This window comes from Macaca thibetana, chromosome 8 (assembly GCF_024542745.1).
Source record: "Macaca thibetana thibetana isolate TM-01 chromosome 8, ASM2454274v1, whole genome shotgun sequence".
NCBI classification, from domain to species: Eukaryota; Metazoa; Chordata; class Mammalia; order Primates; family Cercopithecidae; genus Macaca; species Macaca thibetana.
The window spans coordinates 92,012,925-92,035,738 of record NC_065585.1 but is presented as its reverse complement, the minus strand read 5'-3'; the positions used below and the strand labels follow the sequence as shown (position 1 = coordinate 92,035,738).

General features: G+C 39.2%; 1 protein-coding gene across 2 annotated transcripts in view; it reads right to left on the bottom strand.

Annotated features, from left to right (window-relative positions):
• RB1CC1 (RB1 inducible coiled-coil 1) overlaps window positions 1–22,814 on the bottom strand; it is a 95,509-nt gene that overhangs the window by 62,227 nt on the left and 10,468 nt on the right. For both annotated transcript variants that reach the window (XM_050801781.1, XM_050801782.1), the window contains exons 2-5: window positions 6,313–6,427; window positions 4,911–5,032; window positions 3,342–3,468; window positions 3,002–3,172 (exon numbers count right to left, since the gene is read on the bottom strand). In XM_050801781.1, coding sequence (XP_050657738.1) covers window positions 3,002–3,172; window positions 3,342–3,468; window positions 4,911–4,981 — 369 coding nt within the window. In that variant the 5' untranslated portion in view covers window positions 4,982–5,032; window positions 6,313–6,427. The remainder of the gene's footprint in view (window positions 1–3,001; window positions 3,173–3,341; window positions 3,469–4,910; window positions 5,033–6,312; window positions 6,428–22,814) is intronic.

Below are 22,814 nucleotides of genomic sequence, written 5' to 3'. Positions count from 1 at the left end.
CCATTTGTTCATTTAAGAACAATTTGTTCATTTGTTGTGTTCATTTCTTTGTTTTATGTAACTTGTTTTACATTCTTGAATATTTTATATAGCCAAATTGTTAAGTATATTTTGAAGTTCTACAAAACTATATATATATATTATTTTGAAGTTTTTGCTGCTGTTCAGATTACAGTATTTTTTTTCTATTTCTATCCTAATGCAGTGGCCAGTACAGAGAAACTCTATTCATTTGAATATATTTATCACATATCCAGTCACCTTACCAAAACTCTGGAGAGGTTTTCATTAAAATCCCTTAATTTTCCAAACATGCAACCATATTATCACCTAAAAGAAATGTTTTTCATTTATCATTTTCACCATTTATTTCACTGATTTCATTTTCTTATTTCCTCAACGCTTCAAAGTACTGAACCACTGTTTCTGTTTTACACAAACATGGCCCTAGCATTTCACTAATTTAAAAGCTGCTTAGGCTGGGTATGGTGGCTCATACCTGTAATCTCAGGTGAACGTTGAGAGAGATGATTTAGCGTACCTGGTGGAAAAAATTTCTAAGCAGCAAAGCATTTAAGAGGTGACTTGGGTACCTTTAAAGCCATTCAGTTTTATAAGGGAAGCAGAGCATAAAAGTTTGGAAAATTTGTAGCCTAACAACGTGATAGAAGAGAAAAATTCGTTTTCTGGGAATAAATTTAAATCAGCTGCAGAAATTTGCACAAGTGGCAAGGAGCCTAATGTTAATCCCTAAGACCATAGTGAAAATGTCTCCAGGCTGTGTCAGAGACCTTCACGGCAGCCCCTCCCATCACATGTCCAGAGGCCTAGGAGGAAGGAGTGGTTTCATGGGCCAGCCCCAGGGTCCCCGTGCTGTGTACAGCCTAGACACTTGGGCCCTGCCCCCAGCCACGGCTGAAAGGGGCCAACATACAGCTCGGGCTATGGCTTCAGAGGGTGGAAGTCCCACGCTTTGGCAACGTCCACATGCTATATTGAGCCTGAAGGGGCACAGAAGTCAAGAATTGAGGTTGGGGAATACCGCCTAGATTTCAGAAGATGTATGGAAACACCTAGATGCCCAGAAAAGTTTGCTGCAGGAGCAGGGCCCTCATGGAGAACCGGTTAGGGCAGTGTAGAAGGAAAATGCAGGGTTGGAGCCCCCAGAGTCCCTACTACAGCACTGCCTAGTGGAGCTCTGAGAAGAGGGTCACCGTCCTCCAGACCCCAGAATGGAAGATCCACCAACGGCTTGCACTGTGCACCTGGAAAAACCATAGACAACGCCACCCCGTGAAAGCAGATGGGAGGGAGGGTGCACCCTGCAAAGCCACAGGGAAGGAGCTGCCCCAAGTCCATGGGAACCCACCTCTTGTATTAGTGTGACTGGGATGTGAGACCTGGAGTCAAAGGAGATCTTTTTGGAGCTTTAAAACTTGGCTACCATGCTGGTTTTCGAACTTGCACGGGACCTGTAACCCCTTTGTTTTGGCCAATTTCGCCTTTCGCCTCCTGCTGTAATTCCAAGCCTCTCCAGCCATGAGGTACTGTTAAGTCCAATTAAACCTCTTTTTCGTCTCAGGCTCAGGTATGTCTTTATCAGCAGCATGAAAACAGACTGATATAGAATGCTTGGCATTTGAATCTCGGATCACTAATTCAGGATCTCAACAGCAATCATCATCTTTCTCATTTCATTTATGTATTTAAAAAATATTTTACATATGATGCATTAAAAGAGAAATAATGCTAGCTTATATTTAATATAATTCCTGATACATGTATTTCTGCCATTTTGTTTTCTTTGTACTTTCTTGTTTTCATTCTTTCGCTGAATAGTTTTAATTGCTCTCTCTCTCTAATCACTTGAAAATTATATAGCCTAGTTATCCTTTAACTTATTATCATATTTAATACTCTCTATCAAAATGTAGTATGTATACTTTTCAACCAAATCAAAAAACAATTCTAAAAGATCCTATTATGTAAATTCAGTTTACAGAAGTATATTTTTTAAAATTTTGTCCTCCCAAAGCACTTTTGGACTCGTAAATGTTTATTAAATATGTTTCACACAGATGAGGTTACTTCCTTTTAATGTTGTATCCTATGTGAAAAATGGGGGTACAAATGTGTCCGCCTCCCGGGTTTACGCCATTCTCCTGCCTCAGCCTCCCGAGTAGCTGGGACTACAGGCGCCCACCACCTCGCCCGGCTAGTTTTTTGTATTTTTAGTAGAGACGGGGTTTCACCATATTAGCCAGGATGGTCTCGATCTCCTGATCTTGTGATCCGCCCGTCTCGGCCTCCCAAAGTGCTGGGATTACAGGCTTGAGCCACCGCGCCCGGCCGTATATACTGTTTAAAACAAATCTCTAAGAGTTTTACTAATTAAAGCAAATGTTCGGTAACGTTATTTATTTTTACAAAACGTAAATACTACTATTTCACTGGTTCTGACACATTTTTTTCATGATTAAAAGAAAAATGTAGCTTACTACTGACAGCTTAATGTCAATGACATTACTAGAAGGTAAATAGCAAATTAAAAAGGAAAATCAAATGACCGGGAAACAATCCGTGGCAACTGCAAGAAGCAGTGTTAAAAGCTATATATTAGAAAGAAACCTGATTCTCCTCCAGGAACTAACCATAAATATGGAAAAAATAAATACATTTTTAGAGCTATGTAAGTTCTCTGTCTGTATCTACTCTAACGTAGGTCTTTTATTAATTAATGTTCAAAAGTAACTATTTACATCTAGGAAAGAAGGTGACCAAATGATGTTAAGACAGCTGTTCCACTCTAAAATACTGTCATTATCAAAGTAGAATAACTAGCAATGTATGACCCAGAAATTTTAAAACTAGATTAACCACAAAATATTTTCAGTTTGTCAAACTTCCTGCATGCTTCCTATGCAATTTAGACTACTGTGCTATTTAGATCCGAATGCTTTTAGAAGCAATCAGTTAGTTAAAATAATTGTTTATATCTTACCACTGCAAGCTGTGTCCTTGAAGCAACAGTATGAAAAACTGCAGGCATCATAAGAGATTCTTCAACTTTTATTTCCATGTCATTTTCTGTCGAAAAGGTAGTTTTAGGAATAGCAGGTGGACGATCACATAAGATCATTTCTTTGTTAAAAAGAAAAATTGGATTTGTATCCTATATTTTTTAAAAAAGGAGAAATAACCAAAATAAAATGTTATAAATACTGAACGTGCACATTGCCTTCAATATATGAAGCAAATAAACCTTACTTTTGAACACTGAGTTCCCAATGTGCTGTGAAGGTGGTGTGCATTCTTGTGTGAAAGGACTCTTGAATACCTACCGTCCCAGCACTGTAGGTACACACTCTTCGATCTGCAGCCATGCATTCTCCTCCATTAACCACCAGCACCTGGTGTTGAATAGCAATCTTGTATTTGCTTTGAATGGCATGCTTAAGGTCTGCCACACTTCAAAAAAATGAAATAAAATAAATCAGTTGTTTATATTTGCCCAATGATTTTATTTTCCAAGTAGTACTATGTAAAAACACCTTAGAGGTTAATGAATTTCACTCTAAAACTTTCCCCAAAAACAGTAATAAAGAATACAAGCTTCCTATTTAATGAACTGGATTCCCTAACAACTGACTGATCTTAGGTAAATAACTTGCCCATGCGTCATATCTAGAAGTGAGTCTATGAAATGGAGGCAGTAGACACATTTATTTTGGAGTTATCTATATAACACAGCAAAGGAATATGCTCAAACTGATTATCAGGTCTATTAAAATCCTCAGGCTACATAATTTTTGTTAAAATCTCCACACGTTTTAGAAACTACATTAAGTCTAGCACCTGTGAAGATTCCTTCCTAGCCCTGTATTCCAAAACATCATTCATGTAAGGGTAAAACCAAGTTTAATGAAAACTAATTCTGAAAAAAAAAAAATCCATAATTCAATTTTTACAACAAAGATTATTATTTCACACTTTATAGTAATTCCAGTGTCAGATTTATACTGCATTGCCATCAAGTCTTTACTATTATGGTCACTATAAAAATATAAACAGCGTTGGAAATGATACTTAACTACTTCGATTTTCTTCCTGTCCTGTCAAGCTAGAGAATTATTAGATACCTGAGTCCCACTAAATTTGGCTGAAAATATTAAATTTATTTTTTCTCTCATTAACAAACAAAATAAACCTATTGACATTTATTCATAAACTGATCAAAAACCATGGAAGTGATTATACATTGTTTTATGAAGCTTCCAATAATTCCCTTAACAATGGCCTGTGAAACGCAGAACAGCAATTGACTACAGGTACTTATAACAATGGAAATCAGTTTGTTTTGTGGGTAGATCTATTTACTGTGAATATTATATTCATGGCAACAGGACAAAGCACAATTTAAAGAATGTAATTAGTATTTTAGAGAAGGACAACAATTATATATAAAATATGTTGCAATAAAAGATTTAAGACTTGCCATTATGTGGCTTTTTTTTTTTTTTTTTTTTTTTTTTTGAGAGTCCCGCTCACTTGCCAGGCTGGAGTGCAGTGGTGTGATCTCGACTCACTGCAACCTCTGTCCCCTGGGGGTTCAAGTGATTCTCCTGCCTCAGCCTCCTGATTAGCTGGGACTACAGGTGCGCACCACCACACCCAGCTAATTTTTGTATTTTTAGTAGAAACGGGGTTTCACCATGTTGGCCAGGATGGTCTCGATCTCTTGACCTCGTGATCCACCTGCCTTGGCCTCCCAAAGTGCTGGGATTACAGGCGTGAAGTACCAAGCCCAGCCGCCACTATGCTACCTTTTAAACAGTAGAGTAATATTTCTTTAACTTTCTGCATGCAGACAGAATGCAACACTGAAAAAAAAAAAATGAAACACAACTCACGTTTGCACTGTAAGTTCAGTGTCAAATGTTAGAGTAGTTCCAGTGTTAACCAGAAATACATATAACTTCATGATGATATATCTGAATTCTGTGAGCTTATACCTCACCCTCTGATACGGTTACTAGAAGAAACAAGAAAAGTGATCAATTTTACAAATGCAACTACAATCACAAATACTATCATCACTGTGACACACTACAGTATTACTATATAAGTAACAAAAATATCAAAATGGGCTTTGAGGTCTAGGATGGCTAACTGGACAGTTTAGTAAACTCAATGCTTAAAACACATAAAAATAAACAGTAATGAGATCAGTGAAAAGAAAAGCATAACTGTTCTGCCATAGGAAAAAACGTTTGATTTTTCAAGAAGTAAAAGGCCAGTAGCTAGAGTAAAGGTTGCTATGTGCATATTTCACGCAGTGTTTCACATTAAGAATAAAACAGTTGGTCAAACATCTTATCCCTGACAGTTTTCCCCCCACTTCTTCCTTAACATAATAAAAAATACATTAATATTAAGGTTAAACTTACTGATCGCAAATAAGAGTAGCCATTACTTGCAAATTGGGAAATGAATCCCAATTCCTTCCATCAGCTGCCTGTTGATCTGCATTTTACCTCTACACTGAGCTGGAAATCCTCCATAAGAAACTCCTTAATAGTTCCATCACTTTGTATAACAGTAGCAAGGGTACAGGTCTAGAAATCAGAATATTTAAAACAACTCTGCCATTAACATGCCCAAGGAAAAACCTCATCTAGAAAATAAAGCTGCTTCATCTATAAAATGAGGCTGACACAGACAACCAGGCACAGTGGCTCATGCCTGTAATCCCAGAACTTTGGGAGGCCAAGGCAGGAGGATCACTTGAGGCCAGGAGTTCAAGACTAGCCTGGGCAACACGGCAACATCCTGTCTGCACAAAATGTTTAAAAAATTAGCCACACTTCATGGCGCATGCCTGTGGTCCTAGCTACTTGGGAGGCTGAGGCAGGAGGATGGCCTGAGCCAAGGAGTTCAAGACTGCAGTGAGCTACAACTGTGCCACTGCACTCCAGCCTGGGCAACAGAGAAAGGCCCTATCTCAAAAGAAAAAGAGAAATGAAAAAAATCTTAAAATAATGACATATAAAGGGGACAGATTTCATGGTCTACCATTTTATTTTCAACAAATGGAGGAAAAGATCCACAAGATTAATGAAACTGGTGAACGATAACTATAAATAAATTCCCAGAAAGTAGTAGGTAGCTTTACTTATGCTCTTTCCACATAAGCCTTTAGAGAATTATCAGAGAAGGAAAAAGCAAATAAGGTTTTCAAATTAAGATTTCCAGAATCATTATTTTAAAGACAATAGATTAAACTCTGCTAAACAGGTAGAAACTGTGACTTACCGTCAGGCACTGTGAAAAGGACTACCACTTTTCTTAAAAAGTAGATTAAAACTGGTTTATGTTTGCTTTGCTTGAGATTGGCAACTGAATGGCATTACTGGTTAAACTCAGAGAACTGGAAAAGAAAAATTTCTGGTTATAAAGAGAAACAATTCAGTATGAAACAACATATGGTTATTGTTCCTTTCTTCCTTTTGAAACTACCATCTGTAAGAATAATCTCTACTCAGGCCCTTCTACCTGCACATTCACTATAATACCAACTACATGACTTCACATGCCATTTCTACAACAATTTCACTTGGTTTCAGAAAGCTTGGGTTTGGTTTGGGGTCCATTACTTGCAATTACATGATCTTGGACAACTGTTTCGGCTTCCTCTTTTGTAAACAGGAATAAAAATGGCACCTGCGGCAGACAGCCTCTAAGACAGTAGCAATTATCTGTACCACATCCACCTACTGTATTCATACTCCAGTGAAATCCCCACCCTCAGGTGTAGGCAGGGTCTACCAAAAAAATACTGCAAAAGTGATGGGATATCATGTAAGTGATTGTTACTTAAGATTGTAACTCCCATCTTGCCAGCTGACTCTCTTGCCGCGTTGATGACATAAGCTGCCATATGGAAAGGCCCACTTGGTAAGGAATTGAAGATGGCTAGCTAGCAAGAAGCTAAGGGTCTCAGTCTGGTAACGCTCAAGGAACTGAATCTTGACAATCACCACAAGCCCATAAACAGATCCTTTCCTAGTTGAGCCTCAGACAAGACCTCAGCCCTGGCCAACACTTTGAAGTCTTGCAGAGACCCAAAAGGGTCCAGTGAAGCCATGACCAGAATCTATAATAGATTTATGTTGCTTCAAACAACCAAATTTGTGGTAATTTCTCAGTCAACAATAGATGATTAATATAACACAACCATATCACAGGGCTACTAGGAGGATGCTGTGGGAAGTCAGGGACCCCAAACGGAGGGACCAGCTGGAGCTGCAGCAGAGCAACATAAATTGGGAAGATTTCGTGGACATTTATCAGTTCCCATATAACACTTTTATAATTTTTTTTGCCTGTCTTTAATCTCTTAATCCTGTTATCTTTGTAAGCTGAGGATGTACGTCATCTCAGCACCACTCTGATAATTGTGTTAACTTTGAAAACTGGTCTTAACACACGTGTGTTTGAATAATATGAAATCAGTGCACCTTGAAAAAGAACAGAGTAGCAGCGATTTTTAGGGAATAAGGGAAGACAACCATAAGGTCTGACTGCCTGTGGGGTCGGGCAAAAAGAGCCATATTTTTCTTCTTGCAGAGAGCCTATAAACAGATGTGCAAGTAGGAGAGATATTGCTAAATTCTTTTCCTAGCAAGGAATATTAATATTAATACCCTGGGAAAGGAATGCATTTCTGGGGGGAGGTCTACAAACAGCCGCTCTGTGAATGTCTGTCTTATGTGGTTGAGATAAGGACTGAGACACACCCTGGTCTCCTGCAGTACTCTCAGGCTTACTAGGGTGGGGAAAAACTCCACCCTGGTAAATCTGTGGTCAGACTGGTTCTCTGCTCTCAAACCCTGTTTTCTGTTAAGATGTTTATCAAGACAATACATGCACCACTGAACACAGACCCTCATCAGTAGTTCTGCTTTTGCCTTTTGTCCTGTTCCCTCAGAAGTATGCGAATTTTGTTAGACCCTTATTAGTAGTTCTGCTTTTTGCCCTTCGAAGCACGTGATCTTGTACCTACTCCCTATTCTTACACCCCCTCCCCTTTTGAAACCCTTAATAAAAACTTGCTGGTTTTGAGGCTCATGCGGGCGGGCATCAAGGTCCTACTGATATGTGATGTCACCCCTAGCAGCCCAGCTGTAAAATTCCTCTCTTTATTTCTCAGCTGGCCGACACTAATGGAAAACAGAAAGAACCTACACTGAAATATTGGGGGCGGGTTCCCCCAAAAGGACGTCAAAGAAAAAATGTGGTATTTGGCAGATAAGTCAACTCTCCAAAATTTGGGAGGGATCTCAGTCGCCTTACCTTTGTAGTAGAGTTCACTTACTCCCATAGCTGCTGCTACCACCACTGTTGATTGCTGACTCCCAAATCTTTCCTAAACTATCTATCCAATCCCTCTCAAACTCAACAAATTCAAATCAATCTCCTATATGCATTCTTCAATACTATTGTTTCTAAAACCAAGCTTTTTACTTCTCTGCCCCTTAATCCTCCTTGATTTAATTTTTCATCTCTGTTGATGAAGTCTACATTCACCCCGTCTCTCACATATTATTCTAGATTGGTCTTCCTTTTGTCCTGTAAATTCTAACATTTAAATACTTAATCACATGATATCCCTATTCCTATCCCTACTGCCTTAAATCAGACACTGTTTTCAACCTGTACTAATTTCCTCAATCACTAGTCCGTCAACCTCAATGCGCCTTCCAAGAAATCTTCCTACATGTTAGGTTGATCCAAGTTTTTCTGCTGCTTTAAAACTCAAGACAATTATGACTTTTATGGCAGCAGCTACCACTTTGTATTCATTATATCCCAGGAAACTATTTTAAATGCTTTATTAAACGACAATAACACCCAAGAGAGAAGTATAATATGCTCTTCCTTTCCACCACAACTTTTCACCCTCATCCTCTACCCCTCTCCCAGTTTATCAGTCCCAAATATCACACTGCTTAAACTCCCTAAACAAATCCTTCAAAGTCTCTGAGTCTTCATGGGGCAGTTCTCCCTGCTTAGGATTCTATTTGCCCTGCCTGCTATGATCACCCCTTCCACCTGCCCTACCCTCACACACATCTTTCAGACTCAGAAGAATTGCTTGAACTGGGAGGCGGAGGTTGTAGTGAGCTGGGCTCACACCACTACACTCCAGCCTAGGCGACAGAGCCAGACTCTTTAAAAAAAAAAAAAAAAAAAACAGCAGTATCTACAGCCAGGGAAAGTAGGCACAATTATCATAAATGTGATACTTTCTAAGAAATATGTGGAGAGTGACAGGGAACTATGAAAGGCACTTAACAGATTGACAGAAGACTGGCCAGAAGGTGCAGACCTAGAAAAGTCATGCAGATCTGAGAGATGTTAACAAAAGGAAGCTAGAGATAAGCAGGGAATCAGATGACTGTATTAAATAAAGATCTGCTGAATGAATGAGTAAACGAATACCAAATCCAAAAGCATAGGCTTTATCTTACAGCTTAAAAAGAGGCATTTTGTTTTCTCAGAGATTAGGTAGCTAAGGTATGCTGACTAAAGTGGAAGGAATATTCATTCATTCATTTATCCAAATCCAAAACACATGTATTGATATTATGTGCCAGGACTGGGTATTCTGTGGGGAAAAAAACAGACATAATCTTTGTCCTCATGGAGTTCACAGTCTTGAAGGAGAAAGCAGCATTCAACAAAAACAAAACAAACATAAGTTGCAATAAACACACAAAAGAAGAGTGGGTAGGAAGAAGGAATTACTTTAGATTTACAGGATCAAAGGAGGCCTCTATGCAGGTTACATATAAATGGTATTTTTGGGATAAGAAAAGGCCTGAACTGAGAAGACGTAAAGCAGTACAACGAGACACACCATTTTTGTGAAGCTAAACACAAAATCTTAAGTAATAATCACTGTGTTGTTTTTTCTTTTCTCATTTTCCTTTGAATATTATATTTGTTTTGATATAATTCCACAGTTAGAGAAAAATTACAATAGTACAAAGAATTTCCCTGTCCCCCTTACTCCGATCACCAACTGTGAATACTTGTGTTCTATTTGCTTTACCACTTGTGTCAGTGCACACTCCATACATGCTCTCTCTCCACATACATATACAGAGATATATTTTTTCCTGAACTACACGTGAGTAATTTGCAGACAGAATTTCCCTTTATCCATAAATACTTCAGAATGTCTTACCTAACAGCAATAATTTTCTCCTACAAAACCAAAGTACATTTATCAAATCATAAAATTTAACATTGATGCACTAATATTATCTAACCTACAGTCCATATTCAAACTACTGCCCCAATAATATCCTTTGTAGTTTCCCCCCCTCCTCAGATCTAGGATTTATTTCAGGATCATCATATTGCTTTTAGCTGTATCTATTTAATCTCCTCCAATCTGGGACAGTTCAACTTTTCCTTTGCATGTTCTACAGTCAATACATTGCTTTCAATATCAGAAGCTTTAGAAATCATTAAAGAGTAAAGAAGACTTCAGTTCCATTCTCGTCTTCCATGATACTTAAAGCAAACTGAGGGGAACTCCAATAAGCTATAGCAGCTGTTTGCCTTTAAACAAACACTAATCTCTTCATTTTACATGCACACACCTCACCCTAAGAAACCACAATCATAAACAATGCTGACCAAAAAAACCTGAAAGAAATAAACCTACTTCAGAATGAGTTTGTCTACATACTTGATGAACAATTTAAACTATTTTAAGGATAGTTTTGATTACAGTGGCTCTGGAACTTAGGTTAAAATTAATTTAAACTACTTCAAGGATAGTTTTGATAACTATCACTCCAGAACCTATAATTTGACTCCAGTATACAAATTTCCTTTTTTTTTTTTTTTTTTTTGAGACGGAGTCTTGCTCTGTCCCCTAGGCTGGAGTGTAGTGGCGCGATCTCGGCTCACCGCAAGCTCCGCCTCCCGGGTTCACGCCATTCTCCTGCCTCAGCCTCCTGAGTAGGAGACTGGGACGCAGTATCAGGCGCCCGCCACCTCCTGTGCCAGGCTAATTTTTTGTATTTTTAGTAGAGACGGGGTTTCACCGTGGTCTTGATCGCCTGACCTTGTGATCCGCCAGCCTCGGCCTCCCAAAGTGCTGGGATTACAGGCGTGAGCCACCGGGCCCCGCCCAGTATACAAATTTCTAACAGTTCCTAAGTGATGTTAATGACAATATCATTTTCCCATGTTTTCATCCATTGTTTACACTCCTAAGACTGGCATCTTTAATCAGAAGCCTCTTCTAAATTTTCACTCTCTACATCCTCACTAACTGTCAGCTACCAAAAGTCTACCCATGAATAGCACAGGGAAAAATCTAACTACTAACATAAGGCATCATTTCCCCATGGGTCTACCAGTACTGGTAACCTATGAGGAAATGTAATGCTCATGGCTTTCATGGCCACAAATGCTCTTCTTTTCTTCACATGTCCTAAGTATATGGCACATAAAATAAATCATAATCATTGCTAATACTTACTGAGTTATTCATTGTATACCACTCATTATGCTAAGAAGTTTTACATGCATGACTTCATCATTACATGTAATACATTAATATCATTAGTGTTTTCATTTGCAGATGAGAAATTATGATTCAGATTAAACTTGTCTAAAGGAATAAACTTAGTAAGCCAAAACAAAAGTAAACATAGCCAGGGGTGTGAACACAGGTCAATAAATACATTCATTCAATAAAAATATCACCTGAGAATTTAGTAGGTACCAGGCATTTTCTTAACTCTGGGAATAAAATACAAAATAATAAAATTGTCTGCTCTCATGAATGCTAATATCATAGTGGGCAACATGAAAATTTTATATTTATATAAAACTCCATGATATCTACTTTCAGGGAGAAAAAAAGCTACAAGAAAGCATTTTTTTTAAGTAAAAACAAACAAGAAATTCCAAAATACATACTTCCACTTTGCTTTTATTCTTTAGAGATAATGATACTATTGGCATAGCAATAGCTTCCATTGATTGAAACACGACGTAAGAACTGTATGAAGTACATGATATTCTCACAAATATAGTGAGCAAGGTTAAGAATTATCTGCATCATTCAAAATGACAAAACTATGGCTCAAAGAAGTTGTTTCCTGAAGTCACATAGAAAGAAAGTCATCAAAACTTAAAATCCATAGCTGGATCACAGAGAAAAAAGAACATGAACATACTACATTAAAATTCCTTACATAAGATTACATGTAGTAAGCATATTCTATGACTTGGGACTTTACTATTCCTTTAGAAATACCAGCACTTTTTCCCCTTTGCAGATTTTCTCCTTTATGTGACCATTTAAAAAATTTCCTTTACTAAATACAATACAAAAAAAACCCCTCTTTCAATATGAGGTAAGAAGAGTAGAATAACAGGGCACTTTAAATGTGACAAGGTAAGGTTTTCAACAGAAAGCAAAGTCATCATCCAAGAAACGGCATGGACTCAGATCCTGAGAACAAGATTTCCTTGTGTCCATAAATGAAAAGGTGATCTTCACCTACAACCATCTGACCTTCCACAAACCTGACAGAAACAAGCAATGGGGAAAGGATTTCCTATTTAATAAACGGTGCTGGGAGTTTCGGCTAGCCATATGCAGAAAACTGAAACGGAATCCCTTCCTTACGCCACATACCAAAATCAACTCAAGATGGATTAAAGACTTAAATGTAAACCCCAAAACTATTAAACCTTAGAAGAAACTAGGCAATACCATTCCGGACATAGGCACGGCAAAGATTTCATGACAAAAAAGCCAAAAGCAATGGCAACAAAAGCAGAAATTGACAAATGGGATGTAATTAAACTAAAGAGCTTCTGCACAGCAAACCAAACTGTCATCAGAGTGAACAGACAACCTACAAGATAGAAGAAAATTTTTGCAATCTATCGATCTGACAAAGGCCTAATACTCAGCATCTCCAAGGAACTTAAACAAATTCACAAGAAAAAGAAAACATACATGCAGTCAACAAACATGAAAAACAAGCTCAACATCAAAGATCATTAGAGAAATGTAAAGCAAAACCATAATGATATATCATCTTACACCAGTCAGAATGGATATTATTAAAAAGTAAAAAAAAGAAAACAAAAAACAAACAAAAAAACAAAAACAAGATGCTGGCAAGGTTGTAGAGAAAAAAAGAATGCTTTTACTCTGTTGGTGGGAGTGTAAATTAGTTCAACCACATTGTGGAAGACAGTGTGGTGATTCCTCAAAGACTTTGAGGCAGAAATACCATTTAACCCAGCAATCCCATTACCGATGAGAATATATAGACACATGGGCGTAGGGTGGGGAGAAAACACTCACTGGGGCCTGTCAGAGGGTGGAGGGTGGGAGGAGGGACAGCATCAGGAAGAATAGCTAATGGATGCTGGGCTTAATACTTAGATGATGGGATGATCTGTGCAGCAAACCACCATGGCACATGTTTACCTATGTGACAAACCTGTATATCCTGCACATGTACCCTTTAACTTAAAATTTAAGAAAAGAAAAGGTGATCTTGGCATGTAGCAGAGAGAAATTTTTCCATACCTGGTCATCCTGGCAGTGTGGAATTCTCTAGAAATATGCATACTGAATACTTCCTAGCTAAAGAAACATACAGAGGAGAACCTACCTATCATAGCCAAGAACAGAGCTGAGTGTTTAACACGGACAGCTGCCCCTTTGCGCCCTTACACACTTCACTCCCAGGGCACACACTGAGGGCACCTACAAATAGGGAACTCCACTGCTACTGCTGGCAACTTCAGGGCAGTAAGGAGTATAATCTTGGTTCTCGAGTGGAAGACCCAACAGGTCACATGGTCTCCCACAGGGCTTTCAGGAGGAAGAGGAGGGTGATTCAGGATCTGTTCTCAAAGCAGAAAGTAAAATGGTGTTGGCCTCTACTCCCAGGCTCATCCCCCTCGGGTAGTCCCTTGTGGATCCAGAGATAGTCTCAAACTGATGCCAACTGGGCACAAAACATGCCCACCATCCTGGATGGCTCATCCCAGACAAATGGGACCAAGCAGGAGTCTTTTTCTTATTACATTAAACATCTACACATCATAGCCTCAATTTTGCCTCTTGGACAGTAAAGCCTAAAATACTTAACTATCTGGTCCTTTAGAGAGAAAGTGTGTGCCTCTTCCTCTAAAGCTTAAGCAACTACAGACACTTCAGTGAGAGCTGCACATACCTTAGTTAATACCAGGCATCTACTTGTGAAGGACAACCTCCTGGCAAGCGGCACTTTCATCATATGGAAGTGACAGCAACAATACAAAGAAGTCCTGCCAGGAGACAGACCCAATTTCCCAGTTTTCCTTCTAACAGATGATAGACCCAGGACTGATCACAGAATGACTGGTATTCTAGCTTAGGGGGAGAGAAAGGGTAGAAAACCAAAAAGAGGAAGTTGTTTTCCATACCTGCCACCCATCATTTAATTCAAATATCCAAAGATGTGACTGCTGGCGAGAATGACAATAACAAGTGACTAAGGATTACTATTAGCTTTTTAGTAGGAGTGCCTATAAATAAGAAAATCACAAAGACTCACAACAGATAAATAGGCAAAGGGCATGAGTAGGTTATCAAATGTGGAAAATATTGAGGCCTCTTCAGTAATCAAAGAAATACAAATCTAAAGAGAAGACAGTATTTTTCACCTACCAAGCAAGCAAGATTTTTCGACCTAAGATTCCAAGGTTTTCAACGCAAGAGAAAAGAAATAAAATGTATAAAGAAGTAAAAAGTACTTTAGAAATACCAGTATAAACAAGAAAAGTACCCACAGCACAACAGGCGGTGAAGAATTAACATTGACCAAAGAAAGGTCTGGCCTTTGCCCTTCACTACTGGGAGGTGATCTCTGGGCCCCTGTAATGTCCTGCCAGATGGAACTGTCTTTGTTTGACTCAGGGCTTCAGTCATGTCAGTGTAGCAATGTGACTCGTGGATCAGTTCAGTTCTGACCTCCAGAGGAACTACTGACTAAAGACATTGGTCTGACCTCCAGGAAGGGCTAGAGACTAAAGGTCAGTCATGTAGACAGTACAGGATCAAGCCATAATAAACTCTGGACACCAAAGACTCAGGTGAGCTTCCCTAGTGAGCAATACTCTGTGTATATTGTCACACGTTGTGGCCAAGAGAAGGTAATACTGTCCATGACTCCACCAGCAATGATGGCCAGAAGCTTTGAGTTTGGACCCCTTCCAGATTCTGCTCTCTGCCTATTTTCTTTTGCCTGATTTTAATTTTTGTATCCCTCTAATAAAAGTGTAATTGTGAGTATAGTGCTTTCCTGAGTTCCCTGACCTGTTCTAGTGAATTCTCCAAAGAGAGGGTGGATATGGGGAACCTGTGAGTTTGTAGTCAGCTGGTTTGAAGTGAGGGTGGGTTCTGAGTACCGCCAAACTTGCAGCTAGTATCTGAAATGAGGGCAGTTTTGTGGAACTATTCCTTCTAACTGTAGAGTTGGCTAAACTCATTGCACACTCATACTATGGTTTTTGTTTTGTTTTGTTTTGTTTTTGAGACGGAGTCTTGCTCTTGTCACCCAGGCTGGAGTGCAATGGCACAATCTCGGCTCACTGCAACTTTTGCCTCCTGGGTTCAAGCCTCCTGCCTCAGCCTCCCAAGTAGCTGGGATTACAGGCGCACACCACCACGCCCGGCTAATTTTTGTATTTTTGGAGAGACGGGGTTTCACCATGTTGGCCAGGATGGTCTTGAACTCCTGACCTCATGACCCACCTGCCTCAGCCTCCCAAAGTGCTGGGATTACAGGTGTGAGCCACCACAACCAGCCTACTATGGTTTCTAAAAAGAACCTTCAGAGAAGTGGCTAATGCTAAATGTCTGAAGTAGAAAATGTACCAATCACATAAGCCTGGAACATCTTTGATAGCAAGACAACTATCAAAGACTAAAGAGATTAGGTCAAAAGGGCAAGGAAAACAACTTTAAATGGCTTCTACTGGCTATGATGGGACAGTTTGAGCATCAAAAGAATGAGTACAAATAACTGAATGGCAAAAACCTGTAAAAATCCATGTTGCATAATGATACTCAAAAAAACAAAAACAAAAAACCTCAGTGAGCTAAGACAGAACCCATTATAAAAACTGAAAAAGTAAAGAAATCAAGCACTGTCTTTCCTATATGAAATGTATTTTGGATAGCTGGGCACGGTGGCTCACGTCTGTAATCCCAGCACTTTCAGAGGCCGAAGCAGGCTGATCACTTGAGCTCAGGAGTTCAAGACCAGCCTGGGTAACATGGCAAAACCCTGTCTCTACAAAACATACAAAAATTAGCCAGGCATGGTGGTGCACACCTGTACTCCCAGCTACTTGTGGGGCTGAGGTGGGAGGATCGTTTCAGCCTAGGGGATGGAGGATGCAGTGAGCCAAGATCACACAACTGCACTCCAGCTTGGGCAAGAGACAGACCATCTCAAAACAAAACAAAACGAAACGAAAAAGATACGTATTTCAGTCCACTCATGTGGAAAAACTCCAGCTAACAGTGATTCAACTGGACACAGCCCAAGTAAAAGGTTTTCATGCCACCTCAGCCCACCTCTGAAAAATTAAACCTGAATTTAATCAAGCATCTATAGGTACCTACGGTTTCCAGTTTCTAGGAAATATGGACTATAAAGAAAAAGACAAACATCATGATCAATCAGCTAAATTCACAATAAGCATTCCACAAAACAATGACTTTGTTTCTTCAACAAATGGTTTCTAAAAAGAAAAAAAAAGAGAGAAGACATATAAACTAAAAAAGATGGAAGAGACAAAATAAACAAATGCCATGTGCGAACTTGTTTGGATCCTGACTCAAAACAACGTATAAAGACATTTTTGGGACAAATGTGCAAATCTAAATATGGACAGGGTATCAGATTAAAGAATTACAATTACTTTCGTTTGGATGATAATGGCACTGTAGTAACAAAAAATGAACTCTGAAAAATTAGTGTGTAAAATGATGCCTGAGTCTTGCTTCAAACTAGTCCAGCAAAAATAAGTGAAGGAAGGAAGGTTGGAAGGAAAGAACAGAATTAGTTCAGCAGTAGAAAGGTGAGATTGGCAAACTGTTGGTACTTATTAAAGCAAGTGAGATGGCTATATTACGTTCACTGTAACATTCTCTCTACTTTTGTATACGTTTGCAAATTTCCATAATAAAACACTAGAAAAAGTATTATTTTAATCACATTCAACATTCATAATACAGGTAGGAATGTACTTTAAATAATTATGATGTTTCTGGAAAGCAACTGGTGTTTGTGGAGGTGGGTAAGCAAAGGTTTTATGAAATCACATTTCCTTAAGCCAATAACTGTACCATGAAAATCAATTTTAGGGAAAAAATTTGAAATATAATTAAAGCATACACAAGACACTTTCCTGTTTATTAGTAATAAATATTTGTCTACCCATTCTTTTATTATTCATATTTTAAGACAGGATTTAAAATGTTATGGATAAAAACTAAAAATTTGATTTTATTTATTTATACATTTTTTAAGACGTGACCTCGTCCCGTTACCCAGGCTACAGTATAGTGGCAGGATCACAGCTCACAGCAACCTCAACCTCCCCGGCTCAAGTGATCCTCCCACCTAAGCCTCCCAAGTAACTGGGACTATAGGCATGCACCACCACGCCCAGCTAATTTTTTTATTTTTATTTTTTTTGTAGAGATGGGGTTTCTCCATGTTGCCCAGGGTTGTCTTGAAATTTTAAAATACTAGAGAATAACTTTTTTTTTTTTTTTTGAGATGGACTCTCGCTCTGTCGCCCAGGCTGAAGTGCAGTCATGCCATCTCGGCTCACTGGAAGCTCCGCCTCCTGGGTTCACGCCGTTCTCTCGCCTCAGCCTCCCGAGTAGCTGGGACTACAGGTGCCTGCCACCATGCCCGGCTAAAATTATGTATTTTTTAGTAGAGACGGGGTTTCACTGTGTTAACCAAGATGGTAACGATCTCCTGAATTCGTGATCCGACCCGCCTCGGCCTCCCAAAGTGCTGGGATTACAGGCGTGAGTCACTGTGCCCGGCCAGAGAATAACTTCTAACAAGGCTTACAGTATATGCAAAGTGATTTTTTTTTTTTTTTTTTTTTTTTTTTTTTTGAGACAGTCTCACTCTGTTGCCCAGGCTGGAGTGCAGTGGTGCGATCTCAGTTCACTGCAACCTTCCTTTCCTGGTTTCAAGGGATTCTCCTGTCTCAGCCTCAGGAGTAGTTGGGACTACAGGCACCTGCTACCACGCCCAGCTAATTGTTTTGTATTTTGAGTAAGGCATGGTTTCCCCATCTTGGCTAGGCTGGTCTGGAACTCCTCACCTCAGATGACTGTCTGCCTCAGCCTCCCAAAGTGCTGAGATTACAGGCATGAACGACCGCACCCGATCTTAAATATGATTTTTTAGATGGTCAAAAAGAATGCAGAGGAAAGGAAAAAATCTAACTCTAATCTAACCCTAACCCAAAATAAGTAGTAACAAGTGTCTGTAGGTACTAAATTACTCGAGTAAATACTAAATACTCCAGTAAAACATTTAGCTGCTGTCAGAATACACCACCCTCATTGGTTATAATTTGACCTAAACAGAAGGAAAAACAACTGACTGCAGAGGACCTGGTTAAAATTCTTATTCTGCCACTTACAAGTTGGGTGGTTTTAGAAAAGAAATTTATCCTAACATTCAATTTTCTTATCTCCAAAGCAGAGATAACATCTTTCTCACAGGGCTATCGCAGGGGATATCTGTTCTTCAAAATTTACAGGTCTAAAGTAACAAGAGAATGAGAAGCAGATGGAAGTATAGCTGAAACAAGACTGGCCATGAGGTGATAACAACTGAATCAATATGATGGGTACATCATAGCTCATTCTTCTATTGCCTATCTTTCTGTGTTTTTGATTTCCACAAGAATTATAAAAATGCAGCCGGGCGTGGTGGCTCATGCCTGTAATCCCAGCACTTTGGAAGGGAAGGGCAGGTGGATCACTTGAGGTCAGGAGTTCAAGACCAGGCTGGCCAACATGGTGAAACCCTGTTTCTAGTGGGGGAAAAAAAAAATTAGCTGGACATGGTGGCGCATGCCTGTAATCCCAGCTACCTGGGAGGCTGAGGCAGGAGAGTCGCTTGAACCCAGGAGGCAGAGGTTGCAGTGAGCCGAGACTGCGCCACTGTACTCTAGCCCAGGTGACAAGAGCGAAACTCTGTCTCAAAAATAAAATAAAATAAAATAAAATAAAAAACTATAAAAATACAAAAACAGAAAGCTTATAGAACGATCCCAGTGTTTCCGCACCCACACAACAGGATAAAAATGTCTGAACGATGCCAGGAGCTGTTTCACCAAAGCAAGTCCATTTTATAAAAGGCTACTGTAAAGAACCATGTCTACTCTAATACCTACCTACTGGCACAGTGCCTATACAAGAGCTATGTGCATGCTAGAAATTACCTATATAACCGCCTGACATAATTCATGCTACACAAAAAACTTCAATTTTTTTCCCTCTACCTATTCCTCACGCTCATCTTTTCTCATATTGATGGGAAGAGGTAACTGAAACACTCTGAAGGCAGTCTTTCACTGCGGTTAAGACAGAGCTGAGAAATTTTCTTTCCCATTATGTCTCAAAGAAAATCAGCAACATGCTGGGCGCACTGGCAGCAACCTTGGGAGGCCAAGGCAGATGGATTGCTGAGCTCAAGAGTTCCAGACCAACCTGGGCAACATGGTGAGACTCCGTATCTACAAATACACAAAAAATTATCCAGATGTGGTGACGCACACCTGTAGCCCCAGTTACGGGGGGTGAGGGTGGGGGGGCACTGAGGCAGAAGGATGGCTTGAACCTGGGAGGTTGAGGCTGCAGTGAGCACAGACTGTGCTACAGCACTCCAGCCTAGGCAACAACAGAGTAAGACTCTATCTTTAGAAAAAGCAAAAAGAAAAGAAACAAAATCAGCAATGTCTTCTTAATTAAGTCTGGACTAAGCACATCTTATTGGTCACTGGCATATCTTATTTGCGGCCAATCCATTAACATGAGCAGAGCATACAAACAATGTCTAATACACAGTGACCACCCTGTATCCATGGCAAGGCATAAACACTAAATATGCTTTACTAAATAAAGGGAAACAATTGCCAATAATGAAAATTACAGTTTCCTATAAGTGAACACGTATACACAAAAACAAACAAATGAAACTTCCATTTTGCACCAATGCCTAACCAATATAAAGGATATTCAAGATTTTCTTATTCTCAGACTACACTCTCAATCTTAATGTTTAACAACAATCACCACAGGCATGAAAAGTGAAATCTTTACTTAATTTAATTTCCCTGGACCTGTCACTGCATTAAGAGGGAGGCTGACCTAGGTGACACGCAAAGTGCCTAATTACTAAAGATTCTACAAGGTAAGTTATATAAACTGGACTCTCAAGCCAGTGGTTTAGGAAAACACACACAACTGGTCTCTTTCTCAAAGGGCTGTACAACCTTATGCGTATAACAATGTGCGAAGGACCAGATCTTTTTTTTTTTTTTTTGAGACAGAGTTTTGCTCTTCTTGCCCAGGATGGAGTGCAATGGCGTGATCTCAGCTCACTGCAACCTCCACCTCCTGGGTTCAAGGGATTCTCTTGCTTCAGCCTCCCAAGTAGCTGTGATTACAGGCACCCGCCACCATGCCCAGCTAATTTTTGTATTTTTAGTAGAGATGGAATGTCATCATGTTGGCCAGGCTAGTCTCAATCTCCTGACCTCAGGTAATTCACCTGCCTCAGCTTCCCCAGGTGTTGAGATTACAGGCACGTGAGCCACCTTGTGCAGCCAAAAAAGCTATTTCTATCTTGAACTGTTACTTCAACCCTGGATTATTAATCTTTATGTGGTCATGTAATAATTACACAACAAGTTGTTTGTGACTTGAACCATTCAAGTTTTTTGTTGCTGTTGTTGTTGTTGTTTTATATTTCACAGATTGTACGCAGTAAGTGAATGGAAATACAGATTTTTGTGTAAGCAAAATAAAAGTTGGTCAGATTTTAATTGAAATGTATGGTTTATAAAATTAAATACTCTGTATGGGTACCAGGATGAGTAAAATATACTTATTCATGCTAATGTTTTAAATTCTCTTATTAAAAGAAATATCATATGACCTGTATAAAGACCAATTTGTGTAATCTAAGTCAAAGTTATAAAATTCTATTGAATGAATCTTCTCCAGAAGATTCATGAGCTGCATGGCTTTATTATGAGGAAAAGAAATGTAGATAAAAAAACAGGCCAGGTACAGTGGTTCATACCTGTAATTCCAGCACTTTGGGAGGTTGAGGCAGGTTCACTTGAGGTCAGGAGTTCGAGACCCACCTGGCCAACATGGTGAAACCCCATCTCTACTGAAAATACAAAAATCAGCAGAGTGTGGTCGCTCTCGCCTGTAATCTCAGCTATCAGGAGGCTGAGGCAGAAGGATCACTTGAACCCAGAAGGTGGAGGTTGCAGTGAGCCGAGATCATGCCACTACACTCCAGCTGGTTGGCAGAGTGAGACTCCATCTCAAGAAAAAAAAAAAAAAAAAAAAAAGTAAAGAAAAATAAAAAATGTAGATAAAACAATAAAACAACTTTCTTCATCAAATACACGTCTGTTTAAATTTTCATTCTCTAATCTGTAAATGGGGATATATATCATACCTACCTCCTATGGCTGTTGCAGAAAAAAAAAAGAAACCACAGTAAATAATCCAAAAATGTTCTCTAGGGACAGGAAGTAACTCTGTGACATAACACAAAGCACTCAAAAGCATCTGTTGAATAAACAGGGTTTCATAAGCAAATGTACTCTTGGGGTTCTACTAGCAGTACTCTAAGCAAGTGACAAGGCAGAATCCAAATAGTAACTTAGTAACAGAGAGAGACCGCATGCAGGTAGTTAATTTTCAGCAGTTTCTGTATCAGCCAATGTGTTCCCAGTATCTCATATTAAAAGAAAAAAAAAGTAATCAACTTGGTTTAATATGTTTTAACATCATACATAAATAAGTACTCCTTGGTTCCACATAAACAGTTACTAAGTATGTGTATCCTCTCTTCCACTTTATTCCCATTAAGCTATCTAATTCAGAGCTTCCTACTGCATATCGGGCTCTAACAATTACCTATCTGAGCACCTACTAGCTGCGGATTCCATCTCAGATGACACCACCAACTACATAATCTTAGATTCTTTTAATGTTTTTATTTCTCCCCAAACCAAAAATGCTTCATAACTTCTACTCAAGTATAAGTTCCTTAGACTGACACTCCACTATTTCCTTTAATTGGGCCCCTACATGAAGCTCCACACCATTTAGGTTCATCTCCTGAAATGAGGTGAATGGATAAATGGATTTTCATGCCTCTACTCATGTCATTCCACAGCTTCCATTTTGTAACCAAGAACTCACAAATATTCTGTCATAAAGTCTTCCTTAATGTACTGGCTGTCAGTGGTCTTGTTCCGGAAGTAATGACAGCCCATACTTCAAACTATTCAAACAAGTGTTGGTATTCAGAACATAAATAAATGCCCTGTTACACTTTTTTGCCACTTGCCAAATAACTTACATCGCCCAAGCTGTACTGCAAATGGCTAAAAAAAAAATTTGGTCATGACATATTATACCTCAA